Source organism: Pan paniscus, chromosome 5 (assembly GCF_029289425.2).
Source record: "Pan paniscus chromosome 5, NHGRI_mPanPan1-v2.0_pri, whole genome shotgun sequence".
Taxonomy (NCBI): Eukaryota; Metazoa; Chordata; class Mammalia; order Primates; family Hominidae; genus Pan; species Pan paniscus.
This window is the reverse complement of record NC_073254.2, coordinates 119415888-119442718: the sequence shown is the minus strand read 5'-3', so window position 1 is coordinate 119442718 and position 26831 is coordinate 119415888. Positions and strand designations below refer to the sequence as shown.

General features: G+C 39.7%; 1 protein-coding gene across 3 annotated transcripts; it reads left to right on the top strand.

Annotated features, from left to right (window-relative positions):
* Positions 1-1617: 1617 nt before the first annotated feature.
* On the top strand, positions 1618-26831 carry COQ3 (coenzyme Q3, methyltransferase). 3 transcript variants are annotated; one of them, XM_055113980.2, is made up of 8 exons: positions 1643-2211; positions 12443-12569; positions 13143-13265; positions 15928-16080; positions 18739-18838; positions 20033-20275; positions 24639-24798; positions 26403-26831. In XM_055113980.2, the coding sequence occupies exons 1-8, from the start codon at positions 2106-2108 to the stop codon at positions 26621-26623; spliced, it is 1233 nt and encodes a 410-aa protein (XP_054969955.1). In that variant the 5' UTR covers positions 1643-2105; the 3' UTR covers positions 26624-26831. The 3 variants fall into 3 exon arrangements, with proteins under 3 accessions (XP_054969956.1, XP_054969955.1, XP_003824410.1); XM_055113981.2 differs by lacking the exon at positions 20033-20275 and having other exon boundaries at positions 1618-2211; XM_003824362.7 differs by lacking the exon at positions 13143-13265 and having other exon boundaries at positions 1659-2211.

The window sequence follows — 26831 nt, the reverse complement described above, 5'->3', positions numbered from 1 at the left end:
CCAAGTAGCTGGGATTACAGGATTCCATCACCACTCTCAGCTAGTTTTTGTACTTCTTGTAGTAGAGATGGGGTTTCACCATGTTGGCCAGGCTGGTCTTGAACTCCTGACCTCAGGTGATCGCCCACCTCAGCCTCCCAAGGTGCTGGGATTACAGGTGTCAGCCTCCACGCCCAGCTGTATATCATTTCAAAGCTACAAGGGAGCACTTTACCCTTGGATGAAAAAAAAATGTTTATAAAGTTGAATTACAAAACAGACATTAAGAGTTTTAGAGCAAAATAAATACGTAGACTTACGGGTGAGACCATAACAATAATAGTCTGGGGAAATATCTCCAACAATGGCCATATACTGCATTACAGCCATTACAACTTTCCAATACCACTTAGGCTTAAGGGTCATTGGGAAAGCCCTTTGTTGATGTTTGTAGCGAGAAATACTATGAGCTAGTTTTGCTTATTTGGGCCAGACCAGTTCTGGGTGTTCAAAAGACATACTTGTCAGCATAAAGCAAATCATTGATTCCCCTTCTTGTTAAAATGTAGTGGAAAGGCTCTGAAGCCCAGTGAAGTGTGGTACCTTCAAAGAAAGTACATATAAAGCTCCTAGAACTTTATTTAATTGTGCTTGCACTTTGCTTTTTCCTTGGATGTGTCACTCCAATAAATACAACACGTGCTACATTTTCTTTTGTGCAGAGCTTTCTGCCTTCATGTGGAAAGAGGATCGTGTATCTAAGGGTAGAGGAGCTCTGAAGAGGACATAGCAACTGAAAAGTGCGACCACTCTTAGGAGGAGGTCAATATTTTAGCTAAGAACCATGAATGAAAGACTATTGCTGTCTGGGTGAGGTGGCTCCCACCTGTAATCCCAGCACTTTGGGAGGCTGAGGCAGGCAGATCACCTGAGGTCAGGAGTTTGAGACCAGCCTGGCCAACATGGTGAAACCCTGACTGAAAATACAAAAATTAGCCGGGAATGGCAGCATACACCTGTAATCCCAGCTACTTAGGAGGCTGAGGCACGAAGAATCACCCGAGCCTGGGGGGCGGAGGTTGCAGTGAGCTGAGATCCTAGCACTGCACTCCAGCCTGAGCAACCGAGTGAGGCTGTCTCAAAAAAAAAAAAAGAAAAAAAAAGATTCCTGAGTGGTAAATTTCGCTAACTGAAAGAACCCTTTGCCAATTTGACCCTACCTGTTGAAAATACAGAATAATTTTTTGTCTTCAATGTTGGAGATTCGTCATTGTTCTTACCCAAAGAAAGACTTTGTGCATTTAGAGGTAAAATGTTACTGATCACTGTTCCTAGCTCTAAATGAAGTTTGCCTAGACTGAGCCACAGAAGCCTCCTACTACATGATGTATATACCCTGTACAAGATAATAGTCATTTGCAGAAAATAAGTTTTACATTTGGCCTTCTGGCCATCTGATATTTGAGTGCCTTGAAAGGGGAAACAATTCTTCCCTTGAGGAAGAAGTGCTCCCATACTCTTGCATTCTTAGCAGTAGGGTCAGTGTCTTACAGGAATATAAAAGTCCTTGAAGAGACATCTGTTAAGTGTGAAATAGAGCTACATGGCAATAAAAGAAGACACAGCACGAAGTAATGGCCTGATTGAGGTCAACTTCGAACATGAGGTTTGAGGTGTCCTATAGCAATAAAGTATCTTCAAAGTTGTTTATGATAGTAAAAACATCTTGCAGTTTAATTCCATGTACAATTTGCTAAATGAGCGTGAAAGTATAGCCATACATACATAACACTCAACAATACAATCATGAAAGTCGGCTGTAGGCCGGGCGCGGTGGCTCACGCCTGTAATCCCAGCACTTTGGGAGGCCAAGGCGGGCGGATAACCTGAGGTCAGGAGTTCGAGACCAGCCAACATGGAGAATCGCTTGAACCCGGGCGGCGGAGATTGCAGTGATCCGAGAATCCGAGATGGGGACTGTACTCCAGCCTGGGCAACAGAACAGACTCTGCTAAAAAAAAAAAAAAAAAAAAGTCGGCTGCGGACGGCGAAAGTGATCTCGGAACCTTTATGTTGGGGATCTTTTTTCGGGAGGGACCGGAAAAGAGGTGGGATCGTTTGTCGCGATGTGGAGTGGCCGTAAGCTGGGCTCCTCCGGGTGTTGGTTTTTAAGAGTGCTGGGGCCTGGAGGCTGTAATACAAAAGCTGCGCGTCCCTTAATTTCCTCGGCGGGTGAGTGTGTGTGCGGAGGTCCTTCGCATGCAGTCAATTGCGAGCGCTAGCGTCTCTGCGCATGCGCCGGGGGTGGGGCGGTGGGTTGTCTCTGGACCTCGCGAGGGGTCAGCGCGAAACCTAAGGCTTGGTCCTGGCCCCATCTCTCTCCATTGTAAACCTCGCATAGTCCCCTTGGGGGACGCCGGGGAAAAGAGCTCAGGACCAGTGGTTCTGTCTGGAAAAGCGCAGGCCGCGGGTGTCTTGTGGCTGAGCTCCTTGCCCCAGGAGCCGGCGACCCGCTCTGCGTGTGCTGCAGTCTGAAGGTCATGCATCTTTCCTTTGCCGGGGCAGGAATAACTCACGCCTCCTAGTTATGCATAGCTTTGTATCTGTGTTTTGTTTGCACAAAGCTTGCTGTTTTTTCAGAAAGAATTTAAGGCAGCTGTATTACTTTTTGATTAATAGGTTAATCCAACAGACTGCATTTGCAAATGAGATGAAGAAAATAACGCACTGCTCAGTGCTTGTAGACAGCAGTCTGATTTTCGAACTCTCAGTATTAAGTAGAAACTTAAGCTCATCTTTTACATGGAACTCTTAACAAATACTGTATGCCAGACACTGGTATGAGCACTGGGAATTTAAAAACGAATGACACCGCAAGGATCTCTTTAAAAATGTTAGGATAAACCTAAGATCAGGATATAATGAACAAAAAAATGGGGAATCTAACCGCCCATTAATAAAGGTTATTAGTTGGTACTATCATACAGTGAAAAATAGTACAGCCAATAAAAATGATTTAAATCTATTTGTACCCACATGGAAAAGTAGTAAGATATAGTGTTAAGAAAGTAAAGTTTCATTGTTTCCTGGAAGGAGCCAAAAAAAAAAAAGTTACAAATCAGTATGTATAGTGAACTTGGAGTTATAGGTGGAGATATATAGAGAAATTTTGCAGTGATTGCCTGTGGTAGAGTAGGTGATTTTCTATCATTTTATCCTTTATATACTTTTCTTTTTCTGAACTTTTTTTAGTAAACATATGTGTCTTTTATAATCAAAAATTTAGAAAAGATATAATAAACCTAGTTCCAATTTTTGAGGGGTGAACATAGAAGGAGCATTTAATCCATATTTGGGATCAAGGAAACTTCTTGAATGGGATATTTAGAGAAATCTTGAAGGAGGTGGCCAGTTTTAGAAGAAGTTGGTCGAGACAGGCAGCTCACTTGAGGTCAAGTGTTCGAGACCAGCCTGGCCAACATGGTGAAACCCTATCTACTAAAAATACAAAATTAGCTGGGCGTGGCGGCAGGCACCTGTAATCCCAGCTACTCGGGAGGCTGAGGCAGGAGAATCGCTTGAACCTGGGAGGCAGAGGTTGCAGTAAGCCAAGATCACACCATTGCACTCCAGCCTGAGCAACAGAGTGAGACTCTGTCTCAAAAAAAAAAAAAAAAAAAAAGCAGTTGGAGAGGGGAAAGGACCAGCTCGAGAATCTGTGAGAAAGTTTGTGAGAAACTGCAAGGTTCCTTGAAAAGTAAAGTGTGTAGGTGGAGGGCAGAAGGTAAAGGCAGGGGGTGGCAAGGGATGAGGAAGAGGCCTTTTTGGCCATGACACATTCATGAAAGGCCATTTACACCTCCTGAGGTAGACTATCCCGCGGATAGTGGAAATCACTGAAGAAGCAACATGAACAGATTTATGTTTAAGAAATAACACTTGGCAGCTGTCTACATAGAATGTGGGATGGAGTCAGGCAAGTCTAGGCCCAGGAAGACCTTAGAGTAATCCAGACAGTAAATTATCATTGCTGGAAATAAAGTATTGGTAGGGTAAAAGTCTGTCACCTATTTTATTCACCATCAGCATGGTGCCTGGTAGGTGCTGAATAAATGACTTTTCAATAAATAAAATGAAAAAAACCTTTTCCCATTCCTTTAAAATTTCAAATACCAGGATGATCACAGATTCAAGGTAGAGAAGGAATTGGTAGCATTCTGTTTAAATACAAACTCAATTACTCTCTTTCCGTTGTGGTAAGGTGGTAGAGTGGTTTTTATTTTTACTTTTTAGATTAATTAATTATTTTTTTTGAGAAAAGGTCTTGCTCTGTATCCCAGGTTAGAGTGCAGTGGCATGACCACAGTTCATGGCAGCCTTGGCCTCCCTGGCTCAATTGGTCCTCCCACCTCAGCCTCCCAAGTAGCTGGGACTACAGGCAGGCACCACAATGCATGGCTAATTTTTATATTTTTAGTAGAGAGGGGGTTTCACCACATTGTCCAGGCTGGTCTTGAACTCCTGGGCTCAAGCGGGCCGCCCACCTTGGTCTCCCAAAGTGATGGGATTACAGGCATTGAGCTACTGCGTCTGGCCTAAGATGGTTTTTAAACCTCTTGAGAATTGTAGCAATACTGATGACTTAGGGATTCATTTTCCGGAAATAGAGGAGGTAAGAGAGAGATCAAGGGTTGTCTGTCCGTAAAAGGCAGATATTGTTAAAATTTCTAAGGCTTAGTTTCGTAATAGTAATACCTTATATGTCGTTATCGATGTATCACGGTTTACATAGTTAAGCTTTATTCTTCAATAATATCTCATGTATCTACCTAAAGTCATACAGGAGGTGATATTTGAACTGGGTCTTAAAAGGTAGTCCAGATAGAGTTGGTGGAAAGGGAAATAAAATGAACAAAAGCCTGGCCGAGCACCTTTAATCCCGGCAGTTTGGGAGGTCGAGGCAGGTGGATCGCTTGAGCTCAGGAGTTTGAAACCAGCCTGGGCAACATAGCAAAACCCTGTCTCTACAAAAAAAAATACAAAATTTAGCCAGGCATGGTGGTGTGCTTCTGTGGACCTCGCTACTGGATAGGCTGAGGTAGGAGGATTACTTGAGCCTGGGAGGTAGAGGCTACAGTGAGCCGTGAACCCACCACTGCACTCCAGCCTGGGCAACACAACGAGACCCTGTCTCAAAAATAAATAAATAAATAAATAAATAAATAAATAAATAAAATGAGCAAAAGCCTAGACACATGAACTTTATTAAAAAAGAACATCGTAATGGGTTTGGGATGGACTGTGAAGGGCTGATTAAAAAATAAAACCAAATAAACATAAGCTCAGGAGAAAAGTATGCAGAGACTACAAAAAGACAAGATGTGAAATGTAAATGACCACTAAACATAAGAAAGGATGCTTAACCTCATTCATGATAAATTGAAACTACATTAGCTGGGCACGGGGCCCATGTTTATAGTGCCAGCTACTCGAGGGGCTGAGGTGGGAGGATCGCTTGGGTGACCTTGGTGGAGGTTGTAGTGAGTGGAGATTGTGCCACTGCAGTCCAGCCCGGGTGACAGAGTGAGACCCTGTCTCAAAAACAAAAACAAACAATTAAAACTACACTAAGATACCATTTTCATGTATTTGATTAGCAAACATAAAAATGTTTAACAAAGACTGGGCGCGTGGCTCACGCCTGTAGTCCCAGCACTTTGGGAGGCCGAGGCGGGTGGATCATGAGGTCAGGAGATCGAGACCATCCTGGCTAACACGGTGAAACCTGTCTCTACTAAAAATCCAAAAAATTAGCCAGGTGTGGTGGCGGGCACCTGTAGTCCCAGCTACTTGGGAGGCTGAGGCAGGAGAATGGCGTGAACCCAGGAGGCAGAACTTGTAGTGAGCTGAGATCTCGCCACTGCACTCCAGCCTGGGCGACAGAGCAAGACTCCGTCTCAAAAAAAAAAAAAAAGTTTAACATTGTATGGGTGACAGTGTGGGAAAACCAACACGAGACACTCTCATAGATTACCGATAGGATTGTAAATTGGTTCAACATCTATTTAGTGGCAATTACAGATTTACAAATGCACGTACCCTTTGACATCATTCTTGAGATTTTACCTACAGGGACTCTGAAACACATATGAAATGAAATAACCTATGTAATTTAATCTCTAGTTGTTGTCGTTTTGAGACGGAGTCTCACTCTTTCGCCCAGGCTGGAGTGCGGTGGCGTGATCTTGCCCACTGCAATCTCCACCTCCCGGGTTCAAGTGATTCTTGTGCCCCAGCCTCCCAAGTAACTGGGACTACAGGCGCACCCCACCACGCCTGGCTAATTTTTGTATTTTTAGTAGAGACGGGCTAATGCCATGTTGGCCAGCCTGGTCTCAAACTCCTGACCTCAAGTGATCCGCCCACCTCAGCCTCCCAAACCGCTGGGATTATAGGCATGAGCCACCACACCCGGCCCTAATCTCATAGTTTTGATAATTACCCAAATGCTCATTATTAGGGAACTGCTTAAATAAATAATATAGCCATACAATGAATTATCACACAGCCTTTTAAAAAATATGAAATAATTTCCAAGATATGTTGGTAGGTGAAGAGAAACATTCAGAGTGAGTGTATTGTGCTACATTTTATATAAAATGAGAGAAACTGATACTTTAAAATGATTGCATATGTATAAAATGCCTCTGGAATCTTACATACAAATCTAGTAAGATTGGTTGTTTATAGGGAGAGAAACTAGATAGCTACAGTCAGGGCTGGGAGAGATACTTTGTACTGTACCCTTTTGTACTTTTTGATTTTTTTAATTTTTTATTTTGAAATAATTTAAGACACAAGAAGTGGCAAAAATAGCACAGAGATGCTGGGTGCGGTGGCTCACGTCTGTAATCCCAACACTTTGGGAGGCCGAGGCGGGCGGATCACTTGAGGTCAGGAGTTTGAGATCAGGCCGGTCAACATGGCGAAAGCCTGTCTCTACTAAAAATACGAAAAGTTAGCCGGGCATGGTGGCGTGTGCACCTGTAGTCCCAGTTACTTGGGAGGCTGAGCTGGGATAATCACTTGAAACTGGGAGGCGAAGATTGCAGTGAGCTGAGATCTTGCCTCTGCAGTCCAATTTGGGCGACAGAGTGAGAGACCCTATTCCCCCAAAAAACAAAACAAAACAAAACAAAAACCCCAAACACACAGAGAGAATTTCCATGTACTATTCACCCAGTTCCTTGGTGATACCATCCATAGTACATTGTTGAAGCCAGGAAATCAACTTTAGTATGATAATTGACTCCACTACAGACCTTATTTGGTTTTTGCCAACTGTACATGCACTCATTGTGGGAGAGAGTGAGGAAGTGGGTGTGGGGGTGTGTGTGTGTGTGTGTGCATGTATACATTAGTGTTTTATTTATTTACTTATTTAGTTTTTGAGATGGAGTTTCGCTCTTGTCACCCATACTGGAGTGTAATGGTGCGATCTTGGCTCACTGCAACCTCTGCCTCCTGGGTTCAAACAATTCTCCTGCCTCAGCCTCCTGAGTAGCTCGTATTACAGGTGCCCACCACCACACCTGGCTAATTTTTTTATTTTTAGTAGAGACGGAGTTTCACCATGTTGGCCAGACTAGTCTCAACCTCCTGACTTCAAGTGATCCACCTGCCTCAATCTCCCAAAGTGCTGGGATTACAGGCATAAGCCACCGCGCCAGGCCTATTTTGCCTTTCCATATAAATTTTAAAATCAGCATGTCTGTGTCTATCAAAAAAAAAAAGGCTATTGAGATTTTGATAGGAATTGTATTAAATGTGTAGGTCAATTTGGGGAGAACTGATCTTTTTACTATGTTGAATTTTCCAATATGTCTCACGTTTATTCTTTGATTTCTTTCATCAGTGTTGTATAATTTTAAGCATATAGATTCTGTACATGTTTTTGTTTGATATATGCAACAATGAATTTTTTTGAAATGATTTAAAATGATAAAGTATTTTACATTTTGAATTTTGCCTTCCACTTGTTCATTGTTAATATATAGAAACAAGACTGACTTTTTTGTGTTGCCTTTGTAATCTTTGAGCTTTCTTTTTTTATTTTATTTTATTTTTTTTTTTGGAGATGGAGTTTCGCTTTTGTTGCCCAGGCTGGAGTGCAATGGTGCGACCTCTGCTCACCGCAACCTCCGCCTCCTGGGTTCAAGCAATTCTCCTGCCTCAGCCTCCCGAGTAGCTGGGATTACAGGCATGTGCCACTATGCCCGGCTAATTTTGTATTTTTAGTAGAGACAGGGTTTCTCCATGTTGGTCAGGCTGGTCTCGAATTCCCAACCTCGGGTGATCCACCCGCCTCGGCCTCCCAAAGTGCTGGGATTACAGGTGTGAGCCACTGTGCGGCCTGTAATCTTTGACCTTTCTGAATTCACTTATTATTTCCAGGAGCTTTTTAAAGATTTCTTGGTATTTTCTACGTAGACAATAGGGACAGTTTAATTTCTTTCTTAACATTCTATATATCTTTTATTTCCTTTTCTTGCCTCATTGCACTGAATAAGACTTTCAGTACAATGTTGAATAACAGTAGTGAGAATGGATGTGTTTACCTTGTTTCTGATTTTAGGGGGAAAGGGCTTAGTCTTTCATCATAAAGTACTATGTGAGCTATAGGTTTTTATAGCTGTTTTGTAAAATAATTTCCCTTTCATTCTTAGTTTGCCAAAAGTTTTTAATCATAATGGATATGGATTTTGTTAAATGCTTTGTCTGTATCAATCAACATGATTATGTTTGGTATTTGTTTTGTTTTGGTTTTTGACTTTCATTTGTTTGTTTTTTGAGACAGTGTTGCTCTGTACCCTAGGCTGGAGTGCAGTGGTGCAATCATGGCTCACTGCAGCCTCTACCTCTCAGGCTCAAACAGTCTTCCCATCTCAATCCCCTTAGTAGCAAGGACCATGGGTGCACACCACTATACCTGGCTAATTTTTTAAGTTTTTCTGTAGAGATAGGGTCTCACCATGTTGCCCAGACTTGTCTCGAACTCCTGGGCTCAAACAATCTTGACTCTTCAGCCTCCCAAAGTGCTGGAACTACAGGTGTGAGCCACCCTGCCTGGTGTGTTTCTCTTTTTTATTGTTAATATGGTCGATTATATTAACTGCTTTTTAACATTGAACTAGTGTTGCATACCTGGAATAAATCTCACTTGGTTGTGCTATATTGTTCTATTTATATGTTGCTGAATTATATTGTGGTAATATTTGCTAAGAATTTTTGTGTCTGTTCCTGAGAGGAATTGGTCTGTAGTCTTTGCTGTACTCTTTGATTTTTGTATCAGAGTAATGTTGGCTTCATAAAATGGCCTGGGAAGTATTCCTTACCCTTCTATTTTTTTAAGAGATTAAGTAGAATTGGTTGTTATCTCTTTAAGTGTTTGGTAGAATTCACCAGCGAAGCCATCCGAGACTGGAGATTTGTTTTTCAGGCTTCTAACTATGAATCCAATTTCTTTAGTAGTTATCAGTTATTCAGGCTCTCTATATGAATTTTGGTAGTTTGTGGTTTTTATGGAATTAGTCCATTTTGTCTAAATTGTAGAATTTCTGAGTGTAGAGTTATGTGTAGTATTCCCTTATCAACCTTTTAATGTCTATCAGAGCTATAGTGATATCCTTTCTTTATTTCTTGATATTGGTGATTTACATCTTTTCTTTGTCAGCCTTGCTAGAGGCTTATCAATTTTATTGATTTTTGCGGTGAATTAACTTCAGGTTTGATGTATTTTCTCCGGCTTTGTTTTGTTTACAATGTCATTGATTTTCATTTTTATTTATTTATTTGTTTATTCATTTTTTGAGACAGAGTCTCACTCTGTCACCCAGGCTGGAGTGCAGAGGTGCCATCTCGGCTCACTGCAACCTCTGCCTCCCAGGTTCAAGCGATTCTTGTGCCTCAGCCTCCAGAGTTGCTGGAATTACAGGCATGTGCCACCATGCCTGGCTAATTTTTGTATTTTTAGCAGAGATAGGCTTCTATCATGTTGACCAGCCTGGTCTCGAACTCCTGACCTCAAGTGATCCACTTGCCTTGGCCTCCCGAAGTTCTGGGTTTACAGATGTGAGCCCCCTCACCCGGCTGATTTCTATTTTTTATCATTTTCTGATTTCTGCTTGCTTGCTTGCTTTGTGTTTATTTTGCTCACCTTTTTCTAGTTCTTGAGGTCGAAACTTAGATTGTTGATTCGAGGCCTTTCTTCCTTTTCTTTTTTCTTTTCTTTTCTTTTCTTTTTTCTTTTTTTGTTTTTTTTTTTTTTTTGAGACAGAGTCTTCCTCCATTACCCAGGTGGGAGTGCAGTGGCGCAATCTTGGCTCACTGCAACCTCCATCTCCCAGGTTCAAGCGATTCTTCTGCCTCAGCCTCCCGGGTAGCTGGGACTACAGGTGTGTACCACCATCCCCAGCTAATTTTTGTATTTTTAGTAGAGACAGGGTTTTACCATGTTGGCCAGGCTGGTCTTGAACTCCTGACCTCATGTGATCTGCCTGCCTCGGCCTCCCAAAGTGCCCAAAGTGCTGGGATTACAGGTGTGAGCCACCATTCCTGGCCCTTTCTTCCTTTTCAATATGATTATTTTAGTGATATAAATTGCCCTCTCAGTGCTCCTTTAGCTATATCTGCTGGTTTTTATATGTAGTATATTTATTTTCATTTACTTCAATTTTTAAAATATCCCTGAGACTTGTCTTTGACTTATGGATTGTTTAGAAGTGTGTTGTTTAATTTCCAAGTGTTTTGCTTTTTACCGTTATTTTTCTATTATTTATTTGATCTTATTACATTCAAAACTATAGTTTGTGTGATTTCACTTAAAGTTATGAAGATTTGTTTTGTGTCCCAGGATATGGTCTATCTTTATGAATGTTCCATGCATGCTTGAAAGAATGTATATTTTGTTGTTTGGGGGAAGTGTTTCACATATTTTCAGTAGATTTTATTGAATAATGGTCTTGTTCTGTTCTTCTTTATCCCTGCTGGTTTTCTATCCAGTGGTTCTATCAATTACTGAGAGAAGAGTGTTGAAGTCTCCAACTTACAATTGTGGATTTGTTTATTTCTCATTTCATTTCTATGAGTCTTTATGTGTTTTGAAATTCTGTTGTTGGTATGTACACATGTTTTTTGAGACACAGTCTTGCTCTGTCGCCCAGGCTGGAGTACAGTGGCTTGATCTCAGCTCACTGCAGCCTCTGCCTCCCGGGTTCCAGTGATTCTCCTGCCTCAGCCTCCTGGGTAGCTGGGATTACAGGCACACACCACCATGCCTGGCTAATTTTTGTATTTTTAGTGGAGACAGTGTTTCACCATGTTCACCAGGCTGGTCTTGAACTCATGACCTCAGGTGATCTGCTTGCTTCAGCCTCCGAAAGTGCTGGAATTACAAGCGTGAGCCACTGCGCCTTGCTGGTGCATACACATTTAGTATTGCTTTTTCTTCTTGGTGGATTATCCCTTTTATTGTGATGTAATGCCCCTCTTTGTTTCTGGTACTTTCTTTGCTCTAAAGTCTACTTTGTCTGAATGTTTATTGAACAACTGAGTGTTCTGCAACACAGCTGCTGGCTCATAAAGCAGGCCCCTGTGTAAGTTGAGCATATAGACTGGGTGAATGTTTATTTTAGGTTTTATATATACACATACATTTTTTTTCCTCTGTAAAGGGTATTGAGCATATGCAAAAATTCATTTCATGTAGCTAATATGGAATTGACAGAATTTGAACTAGTTTTGACAAATAATTTCAGAATTAATATTATCCTAGTTTAAAACATAACACTTTATATTTGAATATCATTCCTGTCATTTTATGTACATAATGTAGATGTAAAAACTAATGGCATGAAAAACTTTATAAACAGATGCATTACTTGTTTTGGCTAATTACAATTTTAGAAATGTCTGGGTTAGAGTTAGATACCAGAATGTATGTAAGACCTTTATTTTATTTTATTTTTTAGGTAAAATCTTAAATTAAGTAAAAAACAAACAAAAACCGTTTGTTTATCAATTGTAATGTAACAGTATTACCATATAAAATAAAATTTTGTCCGGTTGAGACAGGAGTATCCCTTGAGCCCAGGAGTTTCAGACCCAGCCTGAGCAACATAGGGAGACCCCATCTCAACAACAATAACAACAAAAATGAGCTGGGCCTGGTGGCCTGCGCTTGTAGTCCCCGCTACTTGGGAAGCTGAGGCGGGAGGATTGCTTGAGCCCAGGAGGTGGAGGCTACAGTGAGCCATGATTGTGCCATTACACTCCAACCTGGGTGGCAGAGCAAGACTATAAAATAAAATAAATAATAAAATAAAATAGAATCTTCAATTACATGCATATCAGGGATTCTTACTGTGCAAAGCTTTTCTCTAGATATTTAATTTTTTTTTTTCAGTTTATGTGAAGAACCAGCTCAGTTGGACTCTACAGATTAAACCAGGGGTTTTCAATGAATACAGAACCATATGGTTCAAATCCTACAGGACGATCTTTTCCTGTTTGAACAGAATAAAGAGTTTCAGGTGAGTTTATTATTACTGTGGCAAATATTCACGTAATTATATGTAATAGGTTTTTAGTATTATCTTTAATAAACCCAGTCAGTATGTAATAGTCCATGTGGCTTGATTAAAGTAGCTTGTGTTTATTTAAGTAGTCTCAACTAATTTATTTTCTAACAATTTTTAAATTTGGGGAGTTTCAAACCCACAGAAACGGTAATAGAATAATACAGTATATAGACAATAAACAACCTTCATTCAGATTCAGAGATAGCTTTTGTTTTCAATATAAGGCTATTACTTAGAGAAGAATTTTTATTTCCTCATAATGTCCTTATGACAAGACACAAACAAGGCAGTGCTTAAAATCATAAATATTACTTATAATACCTAATACAATATTTTAAAATTTTTAGAAATCATAAGTGATTTGGGTGCTGCATAAATATGATAAGGTGGCTAAGGTAGCAAAATTGAATGAAAGTAATATCTTTCTGTATTTGTATTTTATAAGCCAACTTTTAACCTTGTGAAAATATTGCACAGCATTAATACTTGAACTCTGTTTTTTGTTGTTGTTGTTGTTGTTTTGAGGTGGAGTTTCACTTCTGTTGCCCAGGCTGGAGTACAATGGTGCGATCTTGGCTCACTGCAACCTCCTCCTCCCGGGTTCAAGCGATTCTCCTGCCTGAGCCTCCTGAGTCATTGGGATTACAGGTGCCCGCCACCACAGCCAGCTAATTTTTTTTTCTTTTTTTCTTTTTTTTTTTGTGACAAGAGTTTCACTCTTGTTGCCCAGGCTGGAGTGCAAAGGCACAATCTCGGCTCACTGCAACTTCCGCCTTCCAGGTTCAAGCACTTCTCCTGCCTCAGTCTCCTGAGTAGCTGGGATTACAGGCATGCACCACCACACCCGGCTAATTTTGTATTTTTAGTAGAGAAGGGGTTTCACCATGTTGGCTAGGCTGGTCTTGAACTCCTGATCTCAGGTGATCCACCTGCCTCAGCCTCCCAAAGTGCTGGGATTACAGGCATGAGCCACCGAGCCCAGCCTTGAACTCTGTTTTCTAAGTGCTTGTTCCTCCTTGTAAATGAGCCCCTTTGAGTTTGGGTTTATATGAAATCATTCTTAGTCAAATGAGCAACCACCTACTGTTACCTATTGTAAATTAGTCCTTGATTACTGAGGCTTTGCATTAAACATGGACAAGGGGGCTAATATTCCTAAGATAATATTAATATTAAAGAGGAATGACACTTGAATCTTAAAAGAATAAAAAGTAATGAATATAGAATATGCTCTCTTTATGTGGCTAAAAACAAACTTAATAAAAATGTGAATGGCATTACCTTTTCTAAGTTAACATCCTTACTATGTTTTACCTGAGCAGCCCTTTGAAGGATTTTTCTATACTATATGCTTCTACATGGAAGTCAGTGTAGTGTCTATCTAACCCCTCTTTACTCCTGTTTGATCCCGTTTAATTAAATAAAATTTTAGGCAAATTATATACTTTCCTGGGCTTTTTCCTTCAGATTATTCATTTGCCAAGTGCTTCCTGAGCACCATGTTCCAGGAACTGTACTAGTCACTAAGAATAAAATGGTAAGGAAGACAGTCCATGCCTTGCCTTCATAGTGCTTGTGGTCTAGTGGAAGACAGACATGATCGATCAGATAATCACATAGCCCTATGAAGAAGTACAAAGTGGTATAGGAGTTAAAATAGGGGGACAGGGGATGAGGGGAACATGACCCAGTTTTGAGGATCAAGGAAGATTCTTTTTTTTTTTTTGAGACAGAGTCTTGCTCTTTCACCCAGGCTGGAGTGCAGTGGCATGATCTCAGCTCACTGTAGCCTCCACCTCCCTGCTTCAAGCAATTCTCGTGCCTCAGCCTCCCAAGTAGCTGAGATTATAGGCACCTGCCACCACACCTGGCTAATTTTTGTATTTTTAGTAGAGACTGGGTTTCACCATGTTGGCCAGGCTGATCTGGAACTCCTGACCTCAGGTGATCCACCTGCCTCAGCCTTCCAAAATGCTGCGATTACAGACGTCAGCCACCACATGCAGCAGATCAGGGAAGACTCTTAGATAACATTCCATTGAAACTAAGATCTGAAGGATGAGAAGGAATCAATTAGGTGTTTGGGAAAGGAAAGGAAGGATGTGGGAAGAATGTTCCAGGCAGAGGGGACAACCTATTTGAAGTGCCTGAGGAAAGAGCATGCACAGCCAGTCCAAAGAACTGAAAAAGGACCCATGTGGTTGGAGTGGGAAGGATGAGGAGAATAGAAGGAAGTGAGTTTGGAAAGGGAGAAAACTGGGAACTAAATAATTCAGAACTTTGTAAACTATGCTAAGGATTTTGGTCTTTTTTCTAATGGCACTGGGAAGATATGGAAGCATTTTATTCAGGAAAATAACAATCAAATTTGTATTTTGGAACAATCACTCTAGATGCATCATGGAGAACAGATTGGAAAGGGATGAGGTAGGAATCAGCTACCAGTTAGAAGGCTAGGACACTAGTTCAGACAAGAGATGATGGGTGCTTGCGTTAGAATTATGGCAGTAGAAATGGAGCAGAGAAAATGGAGGCACCTGTGCTCAAATCCCAGCTCCACAATTTACTTAATCTCTCTGAGCCTCCCTTTTCTTATCTGTAAAATAGGGATAATAATAATACCCACCTTGCAGAGTTGTTGGAAGGATTAAGTGAGGTAATATATGTGGAGCTCTTAAACAATACCTGGAATTTAATAAGTGCTCAATAAATGGTAGCTATTATTATTATTTATTTATTTATTTTGAGACAGAGTCTCACTCTGTCGCCGAGGCTGGAGTGCAGTGGCTCAATCTCGACTCACTGCAACCTCCACCTCCCGGATTCAAGCGATTCTCCTGCCTCAGCCTCCTGAGTAGCTGGGATTAGAGGTACCCACTACCATGCCCAGCTAATTTTTATATTTTTAGTAGAGACAGGGTTTCACTAAGTTGGTCAGGCTGGTGACCTCTTGATCTGCCCCTTTCGGCCTCCCAAAGTGCTGGGATTACAGATGTGAGCCACTGCACCCTGCCAGCTATTAGTATTGTTATTGTTATTATTATTAGATATGACCCAGAAGGCTAAGTTTTATAAAGTTCTGTTTTGAATTGAAACTTACTTGGAAAGTAATTTTGTTTCGTCTGTGAATAGATGTATTTATATGCAGTGTGATTATAAGAAAACTTGGTTTTAAAGCATCAATATTGAGCAATATACAGATTTAGAATATAATAAATTGTAAATAAGACTATCTTTCTACATAATATCCCATGTTAAACATTTCTTCAAAACAGCAGTATTTGCTTGGTTCTTCATTTTCACCTTTTAGGTACCCTTGCGCGAGACTGTACAGTACTTCCCAAACCACTGTCGACAGCGGTGAGGTAAAAACCTTCTTGGCCCTGGCTCACAAATGGTGGGATGAACAAGGAGTATATGCACCTCTTCATTCCATGAATGACCTGAGGGTGCCATTTATTAGGTAACACTCCAGAAACTCTAAGTCTTTTTAAATGGAACTTTTTAAGAATTCATATTTCACATTCATTTTTTTCTTAGTTTATACCTAGTTAAAAAATGCTGCACATTAAGTTTGCTTTGGAAATTAGGGAGATTCTTTTCAATTACCACTGTTTGAAACCATTAATTTTTAATAATATCATGCAAGGTCTAGGCTGCTTTCATAGCTTAATTTGAAGCCTATTTGTATATTATCAAGTTAATTATAATTAAGTTCTTATAAAAGCAAACTAGGGTCTTATGGCATCAAGGCCATTTTATTTATTTTATTATTTATTTAATTTTTTTTTTTTTGAGATGGAGTCTTGCTCTTGTCACCCAGAGGGGAGTGCAATGTCACCGTCTTGATTCACTCCAACCTCCACCTCCTGGTTTCAAGCGATTCTCCTGCCTCAGCCTCCTGAGTAGTTGGGATTACAGGCATCTGCCACCATGCCCAGCTAATTTTTGCATTTTTAGTAGAGACAGGGTTTCACTATGTTGGCCAGGCTGATCTCAAGCTCCTGACCTTAGGTGATCTGCCCGTCTCAGCCTCTCCAAGTGCTGGGATTACAGGCATGAGCTACCGTGCCTGGCCCAAGGCCATTTTATAACTACAGACCTACAGTGGCGTCATTGACTTAGGCAGTTCTGGTAAAGTTTGATTCAACAAATTTTTTTGAGAACTTACCTCATACAGAGCTCAGGGGCTAGACTGTAAAAGACTCTAAGATGAATGAAACATAATCTTTGTGCTTCGGGAACTTATAGGTTGCTGTGGAAGTTAAAGAAAGGCAAGAGTTCATCAGGGCTTACATTTAAGAAAACTGGACACCATTCTCACTTAACGTGAGAATTCTCACTTAACGTGATGAATTAGAAAAGCATCCAAATTGTTTATCCCTTTAAAAATATTTTTTTATCAGTGAGTTGCAAAACTGTTTCTTAAAACGTATTTCTAGGTAAGTAATTTCTGAAAGGCTCCAACCATTAAGATTTAGTATGAGGGGGGAGGGATAGCATTAGGAGATATACCTAATGCTAAATGACGAGTTAATGGGTGCAGCACACCAACATGGCACATGTATACACATGTAACAAACCTGCACGGTGTGCACATGTACCCTAAAACTTAAAGTATAATAATAATAAAATAAAATAAAATAAAAAATAAAGGGAACTGCAAGGGAGCAGCTACAAGCAAAATGTAAAAAAAAAAAAAAGAAAGAAATTGTTCATTTGTTCCTCTGTCCATTTATGTATTCATCAAACAATTTTGGGCAAAGCACTGTAACAGACACAGAATATCTGACTCAGACTTTGCCCTCAAGGAACTTCCTGGTTGGTTTTTGCTGGTTCATCCAGAATTAGTATACCAAAAAGAGAAATACTGACATCCTTTAATACCACTGACAAAGCAAAGCAAAGAAAAACAGAAATGTCATTCTTGTAAGCTAGAACACTGGTTCTCAAAGTGTAGGCCCTGGACAGTGACATTAGTTCACCTAGGAGCTCATTAGAAATGCAAATTATCACGTCTCATCAGGGACCTTCTGCTCTGGGGAGGGGTCAGCACTCCATTTTAAGCAAACTTTACGTGATTCTGATGTATACTAAGTTTGGGAATTACTCTGTTCAAACTACTGAGACACCTTTAACTAGACATCACACATAATAACCCAGGGCAGTGCAAGCTATGGTTAAAGTTTAGATTTTATTTTGAGCATAATTAGAACCCGTCGAAGGAAAGTGATATGATCTAAATTATGATGTAAAGGAGTCATTTTAGCTGTGGTTTAAAGAATGGATCGACTTCATTTGAAATGGGTCTTTTCTGTATAACTTTCCAAAATGATCTACTTAACCACTATCCATGTTATTCTTAGAATTCAATTAACTTTAATGGCAATAGAAGATACCTTAAGATATCCTCATTATGAATAATATTTATTTTAATATAAGTATAATTAAAATTTATACATAGTCCTCTCTCTCTCTCTCTAAATATATATATATATATGTTTAGTTTACAATACTGTTAGGTGTATATATACTTGTGTGTATATGTGTGTATACATATGTTTGTATAGGTAAAGTATTAACCATGATTATCTTAGAAGTAAGTTTACTTGATTTAGATGCCTGTTTACATGCTCATACATGAAAACACCACTCATTTAGAAGATTAAAAGAAATTTTATTTTGAAGGGAATATAGACAAATTCTGAAAATATAGGTCTCCCATCTGCTTTTTCTAAGCTCTATAAAATAACCTATTTGCTGCTGACATGAAATGGGTCTAGCAAGTATTGACAGCAAAGCCAAAACGTGTGTCATGATATCTCAAGCAATTGAAATTAGGTTAATCTAGATTATTTTGAAATTTTTTCTTTATATTATTACTAAAACAATAATTAAGTCATAATTACTACTAGATTATTTCAGACCTTTAAGCCTCCTGCTTTTGATTATTGAAAATGTTTTATAAATTAAATGTCAATGTTGAAAGATCTATTTATCAAAAAATATGAATAATTTATTTAAATGGAGGTTAATATTTCCTTGAAAACTACACACTTTGTGACTTTTCGTTGATAAAATTAATTATTTGTTTTGGTATGTTTTGAATTTTTTTAAAAAGGGACAATCTTCTGAAAACAATTCCTAATCACCAGCCAGGAAAACCTTTGTTGGGGATGAAGATTCTTGACGTTGGCTGTGGTGGTGGGCTGTTAACTGAAGTAAGTGACAGCTTTCCTGCCATTTTTAACTGGGGGAAAAAATTAAGAAGTAGACTTGTGCCTCATTTATTCTTTCAACAAATAATATTATTCATTAAAAAAAGAAATGCATGTTGGGAGGCCAGGGTGGGTGGATCACCTGAGGTCAGGAGATCGAGACCAGCCTGACCAACATGGCGAAACCCTGTCTCTACTAAAAATACAAAAATTAGCCAGGTGTGGTGGCGGGCACCTGTAATCCCAGCTACTCGGGAGGCTGAGGCAGGAGAATCGCTTGAACCTGGGAGGCAGAGGTTGCAGTGAGCTGAGATCGAGCCACTGCACTCCAGCCTGGGCAACAGAGAGAGACTCTGTCACACATACACACACACACACACACACACACACATCCATAATATTGATTTTAATCTTTTTTTTTGAGACAGAGTTTGTGTTGCCCAGGCTAGAGTGCAATGGCATGATCTCAGCTCACTGCAACCTCCAACACCCAGGTTCAAGCAATTCTTCTGCCTCAGCCTCCCCACTAGCTGGGATTACGGGCTGCCGCCACCATGCCCAGCTAATTTTTAGTAGAGACAGGGTTTCACCATGTTGGCCAGGTTGGTCTTGAACTCCTGACCTCAGGTGATTCACCCGCCTCTGCCTCCCAAAGTGCTGGGATTACAGGCGTGAGCCACCATGCCTGGCCAACCTGTGTTTAAAAACTTGGGCATGTCATGGGAAATGACTAAATAAAAAAGCTGAGAGAAGAATTAGCTATGAAAAATCATTTCTAGTCAGAGAAAAAAACTTTTGAGAAAAGATTGTTCTTTAGAAAATTTGAATATTTCAGAAATGATTGCTGTTTTTTCAATGGCTTGTTACATTTATTGCACTTTAAATATGTTAATACTATACTATGTGCAAGTAAGTGTATCTAGAGTACATAGACAAAGTTTTTTTCACTGTCTTCAAGTAGTTTTTTATCAGTTTTTTGTTGTTTTCATTGTTCTTCTTAACTTTAAGGGTTTGATTATGGAAAATTTCAAATGTGTACGAACTAGAGAAAATGGTATATGAGTTTTCATGTACCCATAAATGATGTCCAGTATTTATCATCTCATGGTTAATCTTGTTTCATTTTTGATAAGCTTTTTATTGCTAACATGTGCTCTATTTTCTTCCTGAGGGTAACAGTTTTTTTAATGCCATTAGCCTCTAGGGCGGCTTGGGGCTTCAGTTATTGGAATCGACCCTGTGGATGAGAACATTAAAACAGCACAATGCCATAAATCATTTGATCCAGTCCTGGATAAGAGAATAGAGTACAGAGTGTGTTCCCTGGAAGAGATTGTGGAAGAGACTGCAGAAACATTTGATGCTGTTGTAGCTTCTGAAGTTGTAGAACATGTGATTGATCTAGAAACATTTTTACAGTGCTGCTGTCAAGTGTTAAAAGTAAGGCTTATGGAGTTTACGTCTTGGTTTCTTCTTCTGAGTGTGTGTATTTGTATCTATAGCAATAAAATGGTCCATAATGCATTAGCAGTCCAGCAGGCAAGGTATAGTAGAGAAGAAACCAGGAAGCCTGGATGAGGGGACAGCATCTCTGCTGTAGATTTCTTCTACTCCTCAGCTTGCCCTCAATACCAGGGTCTTCCTGTGTCCTATTAATATCTTGGATGTCCAGGGATCTTGAAAAATGTTGGTGCTGGCTGGATATGGTGGCTTATGCCTGTAATCCCAGCACTTTGGGAGGCCAAGGTGGGCAGATCACTTGAGGCTAGGAGTTGGAGATTAGCCTGGGTAACATGGTGAAACCCCGTCTCTACTAAAAATAGAAAAAATTAGCTGGACATGGTGGTGCATGCCTATAATTCCAGATACTCAGGAGACTGAGGTACAAGAATTGCTTGAACCCTGGAGGTGCAGGTTGCAGTGAGGCGAGATCGTGTCACTGCACTCCAGCCTGGGCAACAGAGTGAGACCCTGTCTCAAAAAAAAAAAAAAAAAGAAAAATATTGGTGCTGAACACGGGAAAACCATACACTTATAGCAGTATTTTTCCACTGGTGCAGTCGGGATTAAATACTTAACAGATATTGAATGACAATTATAAGACATTGATTTGAGGCCGGGCACAGTGGCTCACACCTGTAATCCCAGCACTTTGGGAGGCGGAGGAGGGTGGATCACCTGAGGTTGGGAGTTTGAGACCAGCCTGACCAACGTGGAGAAACCCCATCTCTACTAAAAATACAAATTAGCCATGCGTGGTGGCGCATGCCTGTAATCTCAGCTACTTGGGAGGGTGAGGCAGGAGAATTGCTTGAACCCGGGAGGCAGAGGTTGCAGTGAGCCGAGATTGTGCCTGGGCAACAAGAGCGAAACTGTCTCAAAAAAAAAAAAAAAGAAAGAAATTGATTTGGATGAATACTTAAACATCAATAAAAATAATTATTAGCATAAGTTTAATTAAATAACAAGTAATTCTGTACATGGTAAATGCATAATAGTTTTCAGCTTATAAAAGAATATTTCATAAATGTGATCTCACTTGATCTTACCTACAACTAGATGAGGAAGGAAAGGCAGGTATTGTTATCACATCCTTTCACCTACGAGGACTCAGGATTTATCAGATGTCAGAGGTCTCTAGGCATTTAAGTGGGGCTTAAGGCCAGACCATTTGACTCCAAGTTTGGTTCTCTCCATTACTTACTATGCTTATATAGTATAATTTACAACAGACTTTGTTCTCTGAATGTGGCTGTAAGTTTTCTTTTAATAAATACCCCTAAAGTATTATTATTATTACTATACTGACTCTGTCGTTCACATATTTAGGAGGTGACATCCTAAGGTCAAAAGCTAAAAGAATGAAATGCATAGCTCTTATCGAAATTTTAAGTAATTTTAAATTTATAGCAAAATTGCAAAGATAGTGCAGTGTGCCTTTCACCTGTCTTCCCCTTAGGTTAACATCTCACATCATAAGGGTAGGAACTAGGATGAGTCAAGTGAGACACCTAGGGCACAAAATTGCAGGTGACAGCCCCTCTCAGGTGCTGACCCTGCACTTGCATACCCTGAAAGGGGTTGCCTATTTCAATTCTGTGCCCTAGAAGCCTCACTTGCCTCATTATAGTTCTAGCCCTATATATAAACCATGGTACCGTTCTCAAAACTAGGAAATTAACATCAGCATTATACTTATTAACTGCACTACAGAGCTCGTTAAATTTTATTAATTTTTTTTTTTTTTTTTTTTTTGCTAATGTCAGTTTACTGTTACAGGATCCAAACCAGACTTGTACATGTATTTAGTTGTCATTTCTCCTTAGTCTTCTTTAATCTGTGACAGTTTTTTGGTGTTTCCTCTGTTTTTCTTGACAAGGTCTTACTCTGTCACCCAGGCTAGAGTGTACTGGCAAGATCACGGCTCACTGCAGCCATTTCCTGGGCTCAAGCCATGCTCCCATCTCAGCCTCCCAAGTAGCTGGGACCACAGGTGCATGCCACCATATCTAGCTAATTTTAATTTTTAATTTTATATTTTACTTTTTTGTAGAGACAGGGTCTCCCTATGTTGCCCAGGCTGGTCTCAAAATCCTGGGCTCAAGGGATCCTGCCACTTCAGCCTCCCAAAGTGCTAGGATTACAGGCGTGAGCTACTGTGCCTAGCCCTTGTTTCCTCTTAAGTAGAGTTTTACTAGGCTTATCTCTTATTTTCTAAATAAAACTTCTTAATTGATTGTTAATTATTGTTTTATATGTCAGTGTGTATGAATGGAGGTTCTTTGACACATATGAGGGATGCTGGCATTGTAGGGTTTAAAACTAATTTTTGCTTTAATGGAAAGCCTATGTTTTAAAAATGACTATTGCTTACCACCATTTCCTTAAAGTATGAGTATGTAGAACACAGATTAGATATTCATAAGTGACTTTTTTTTTTTTTTTTTTTTTTTTTCAGAGACAGGATCTTCCTCTGTCACCCAGGCTGGAGTGCAGTGGCACCATCATAGCTCACTAAAACCTCAAACTGCTGGGCTCAAGTGATCCTCCCACCTCAGCTTCCCAAGTAGCTATGTCTACAGGTGCTTAGCACCATGCCTGACAGTTTTTTTAAATAAATTTTTTGTAGAGATGCAGTTCTCGCTATGTTGACCAGGCTTGTCTTGAACTCCTGGTCTCGAGCAATCCTCCTGCCTCAGCACTAGAATTATAGGCATGAGCCACCATGCCTGGCCTAGAAGTGATTCTTAAGATATTTTAGAGTTTGAAGTTGCAATGAGCTATGATCATGCCATTAAAGGGAAAAAAAGATATTTTAGAATACTAGAGCTTTACAGAGGAAAGTTAAAATGTGTGATAATATAGTGTATGATATTTTTGTTTTTAATTTAAAGGCATACTCCAATATTTCAGGGCCCTCTCTTGTCTTTTTTATTTTTGGCATAGAGTGGTATCTAAGATATATTATCTCTTTCTCCTAACTCCCCTTTCTTTCTCGCTTTCTTTCTATATGTCTATAGTAATATGATTATTTTGGAGGGAATCTTTGGCATTTTTCCCTCATCAGGCTAATGAGAATGTTTAAAAGAGAGAGGGGACATTAATATCCTTGCCATTTGTGAGACAATATAGGTAACACCATAAATATATTTATTATAAAATGACAGACTGAGGCCGGGTGCAGTGGCTCACGCCTGTAATCCCAGCACTTTGGGAGGCCAAGGCAGGTGGATCACAAGGTCAGGAGTTCGAGACCAGCCTGACCAAGATGGTGAAACCCCGTCTCTACTAAAAATACAAACATTAGCCGGGCGTGGTGGCAGGCACCTGTAATCCCAGCTACTTGGGAGGCTGAGGCAGGAGAATCGCTTGAACCCGGGAGGTGGAGGTTGCAGTAAGCTGAGATCATGCCACTGCGCTCTACCCTGGGCGACAGAGCAAGACTGTGTCTCAAAGATAAAATAAACTGGCACACTGAATAGTCCTATAAATCCTTTGCATTCATCCTGGTGCTCATGTTGTTCTCTTTATATAAATATATATCACTGCAACCTCCACCTCCTGTGTTCAAGTGATTCTCCTGCCTCAGCCTCCTGAGTAGCTGGGAATACAGGCACTCACCACTATGCCCAGCTGATTTTTATATTTTTAGTAGAGACGGGGTTTCGCCATGTTGGCCAGGCTGGTCTCAAACTCCTGATCTCAAGTGATCTGCCCGCCTTAGCCTCTCAAAGTGCTGGGAATACAGTTTGTAAGTCACCACGGCCGGCCACTCTTTATATTTTTTATAAAAATGAAATAAAAACAAAAAATGTTCAAACCTAATCATTAATGTTTTAGTGAGAAAACACTTAATGGTAGTACTTCCCTGCACAAGATGTATAGCTCTGTGCTGTAACGAACGAGTTAAGACAGGCTCAGCCCTTACAATGAAAACCATTTTGACATATGTTAGAATGTGAATGTGGACATGTAACAAGGAAGAGCAGCCTGATCTCATTTTTATTGTAAAGTGTTTGATATGTACAAAAGAATATATAAATATAAATCATAATTATATATGATCTTAAGAGTTGTAAGCACTGTTGTATATACTCACTGAGTACATCTAAAATGCCTTTTATAGTGAATTTCCCAAGAGAAAAAAATGCTATTTTGGTGAATTATATTTTATGCATACATATATATTTTAATGGCACTCAGATTATTTGGAAGAAAGGAGGAGGGAGGGGGAAACAGCTTTTACTTAAGTGATACACTTAGTCTTTTACATTTTACTTCTATATAATTTCATTTCTTTTAGCCCGGTGGTTCTTTATTCATTACTACAATCAACAAAACACAACTTTCCTATGCCTTGGGAATTGTTTTTTCAGAGCAAATTGCAGGTATTGTACCAAAAGGTACTCATACATGGGAGAAGTTTGTTTCACCTGAAACACTAGAGAGCATTCTGGAATCAAGTAAGTATTAAGAGAATGTTTTCTAATTTTCCAGGCCTAGCTGAACTTTTAATATGCCAGTAATTATTATGCACTTAGCCTAGCACTTAATAAAACAGGCCACTATGTTTTTGAATGTTGGTTTTATCTTCTCAACTAGGTCATAAACTCATGGAAGCTAGGATTAAGTAGTAGATACCACTTGTCTTTTACCTGTCGCCCCCTAACCCAGGGCCAAGCAGATAACAGATGATCAATGAATACTTTTTGGCTATTTAGTCCTCACTTGTTTAAGAAAGAGATACAAATGTCTGTTATTTACACATTCTCAGTCTGCCTTCTTGAGCCCTGCTTGTATCAGCTTATCTTACATATTATTTTTCCTGATTCCACCACAGTTACATATATTTTGAACTTCAGTATCACTTTTTATGTATTTTATATTACTTACAGCATGACTTTATGGTTATTTTGGTGTTTTTTTTTCATCCTTTTATGGCCTGTAAGCTACTTGAAGGCAAGACTATGTCTCCTTTTTGTACTCTCTACAATGCCTAGCTCTGCTTTACACAGAGTGAGCTCTCGATTTATGTGATGAATTCCAGTCAAGTAATAGTGCTTGTCAGTTCATTTATTTGGCATTCGGTATTCCTGTTGAGTACTTAGACTCCTATATTTCTAATGCTTTTTTTTTTTCATATAAGTCTATCAGTAAACTTGATTTTACTTGGAATATTATTAGTACATAGCCATGTAGTAAATTCTAAAGATTTCTGTGAGTAACTTTGTTGAAAATAAAGTAAGGCTGCACGCAGTGGCTCATGCCTCTAATCCCAGCATTTTGGGAGGCCGAGGCAGGCAGATTATTTGAGGTCAGGAGTTCGAGACCAGCCTGGCCAATGTGGTGAAACCCTGTCTCTACTAAAAATACAAAAATTAGCCAGGTGTGGTGGTGCATGCCTGTAATCCCAGCTCCTCAAGAGTCTGAGGCAGGAGAATCACTTGAAATCAGGAGATGGAGGTTGCAGTGAGTCAAGATTGTGCCACTGCACTCCAGCCTGGGCAACAGAGTGAAACTCTGTCTCACAAAAAAAAAAAAAAAAGAAAAGAAAAGAAAAGAAAGAAAGAAAATAAAGTAGGAAAAAAATGTTTTAAAGATGTGTTATGGGGACAATCTCCTGTTGGCACATATTTTTTAATAACAGCTAACATTTATTGAGTACTTACCAAACTCCAAGCATTGTGCTAGTTTACACATATAGCTCATCTAATTCTAACAGTTCTATGATACAAGTTCTGTACCTGTAAGAAAACTGAGATTTATAAAGTTAAGTGGCTTGCCCATGGTCACCATATAATAGGTACCCGAGCTGGGATTTGAATCCAGGCAGAGTGCGTTGGAGTATGTGTCCTAATTGCGACTTACTGAAGTTCTGCAGTAAATTGTGATTAGTGCATAGTTACAAAATACGCTTGCCCATTAAGTTAGGAATCCTTTTTTTTTCTTCTTTTCCTATCCATTTAGTGTGCTCTCAGCATTTTTAATACAGAAAGTTGCATGAAACTCTTGGAAATTGGAAGGAAAATATTTATTAAACCTACTCTTTCTGATTTTTTTTTTTCAGATGGTCTGTCAGTTCAAACAGTGGTAGGAATGCTCTATAACCCCTTCTCAGGTTACTGGCATTGGAGTGAAAATACCAGCCTTAACTATGCAGCTCATGCTGTGAAATCCAGGGTCCAGGAACACCCAACCTCTGCTGAGTTTGTTTTAAAGGGAGAAACAGAAGAGCTCCAAGCTAATGCCTGCACCAATCCAGCTGTGCATGAAGAGCTGAAGAAATGAATTGTTTCTGAGAACTATAGTAATATGGCTTGGATATCTGATGTTTTCAAATACAGAAAATGTACAATTTATCCTTTGAGAGAGAATCATGAAGAAAAGAAGGTCAATAAAAAGGGCTAAAACCTTGGACAAAAGTTTTTGTTATTTCGTCTAATAGCTACTTTCAAGGGATTCTATGAATAAAAAGTTTCGTCAAGATATTGCGTGA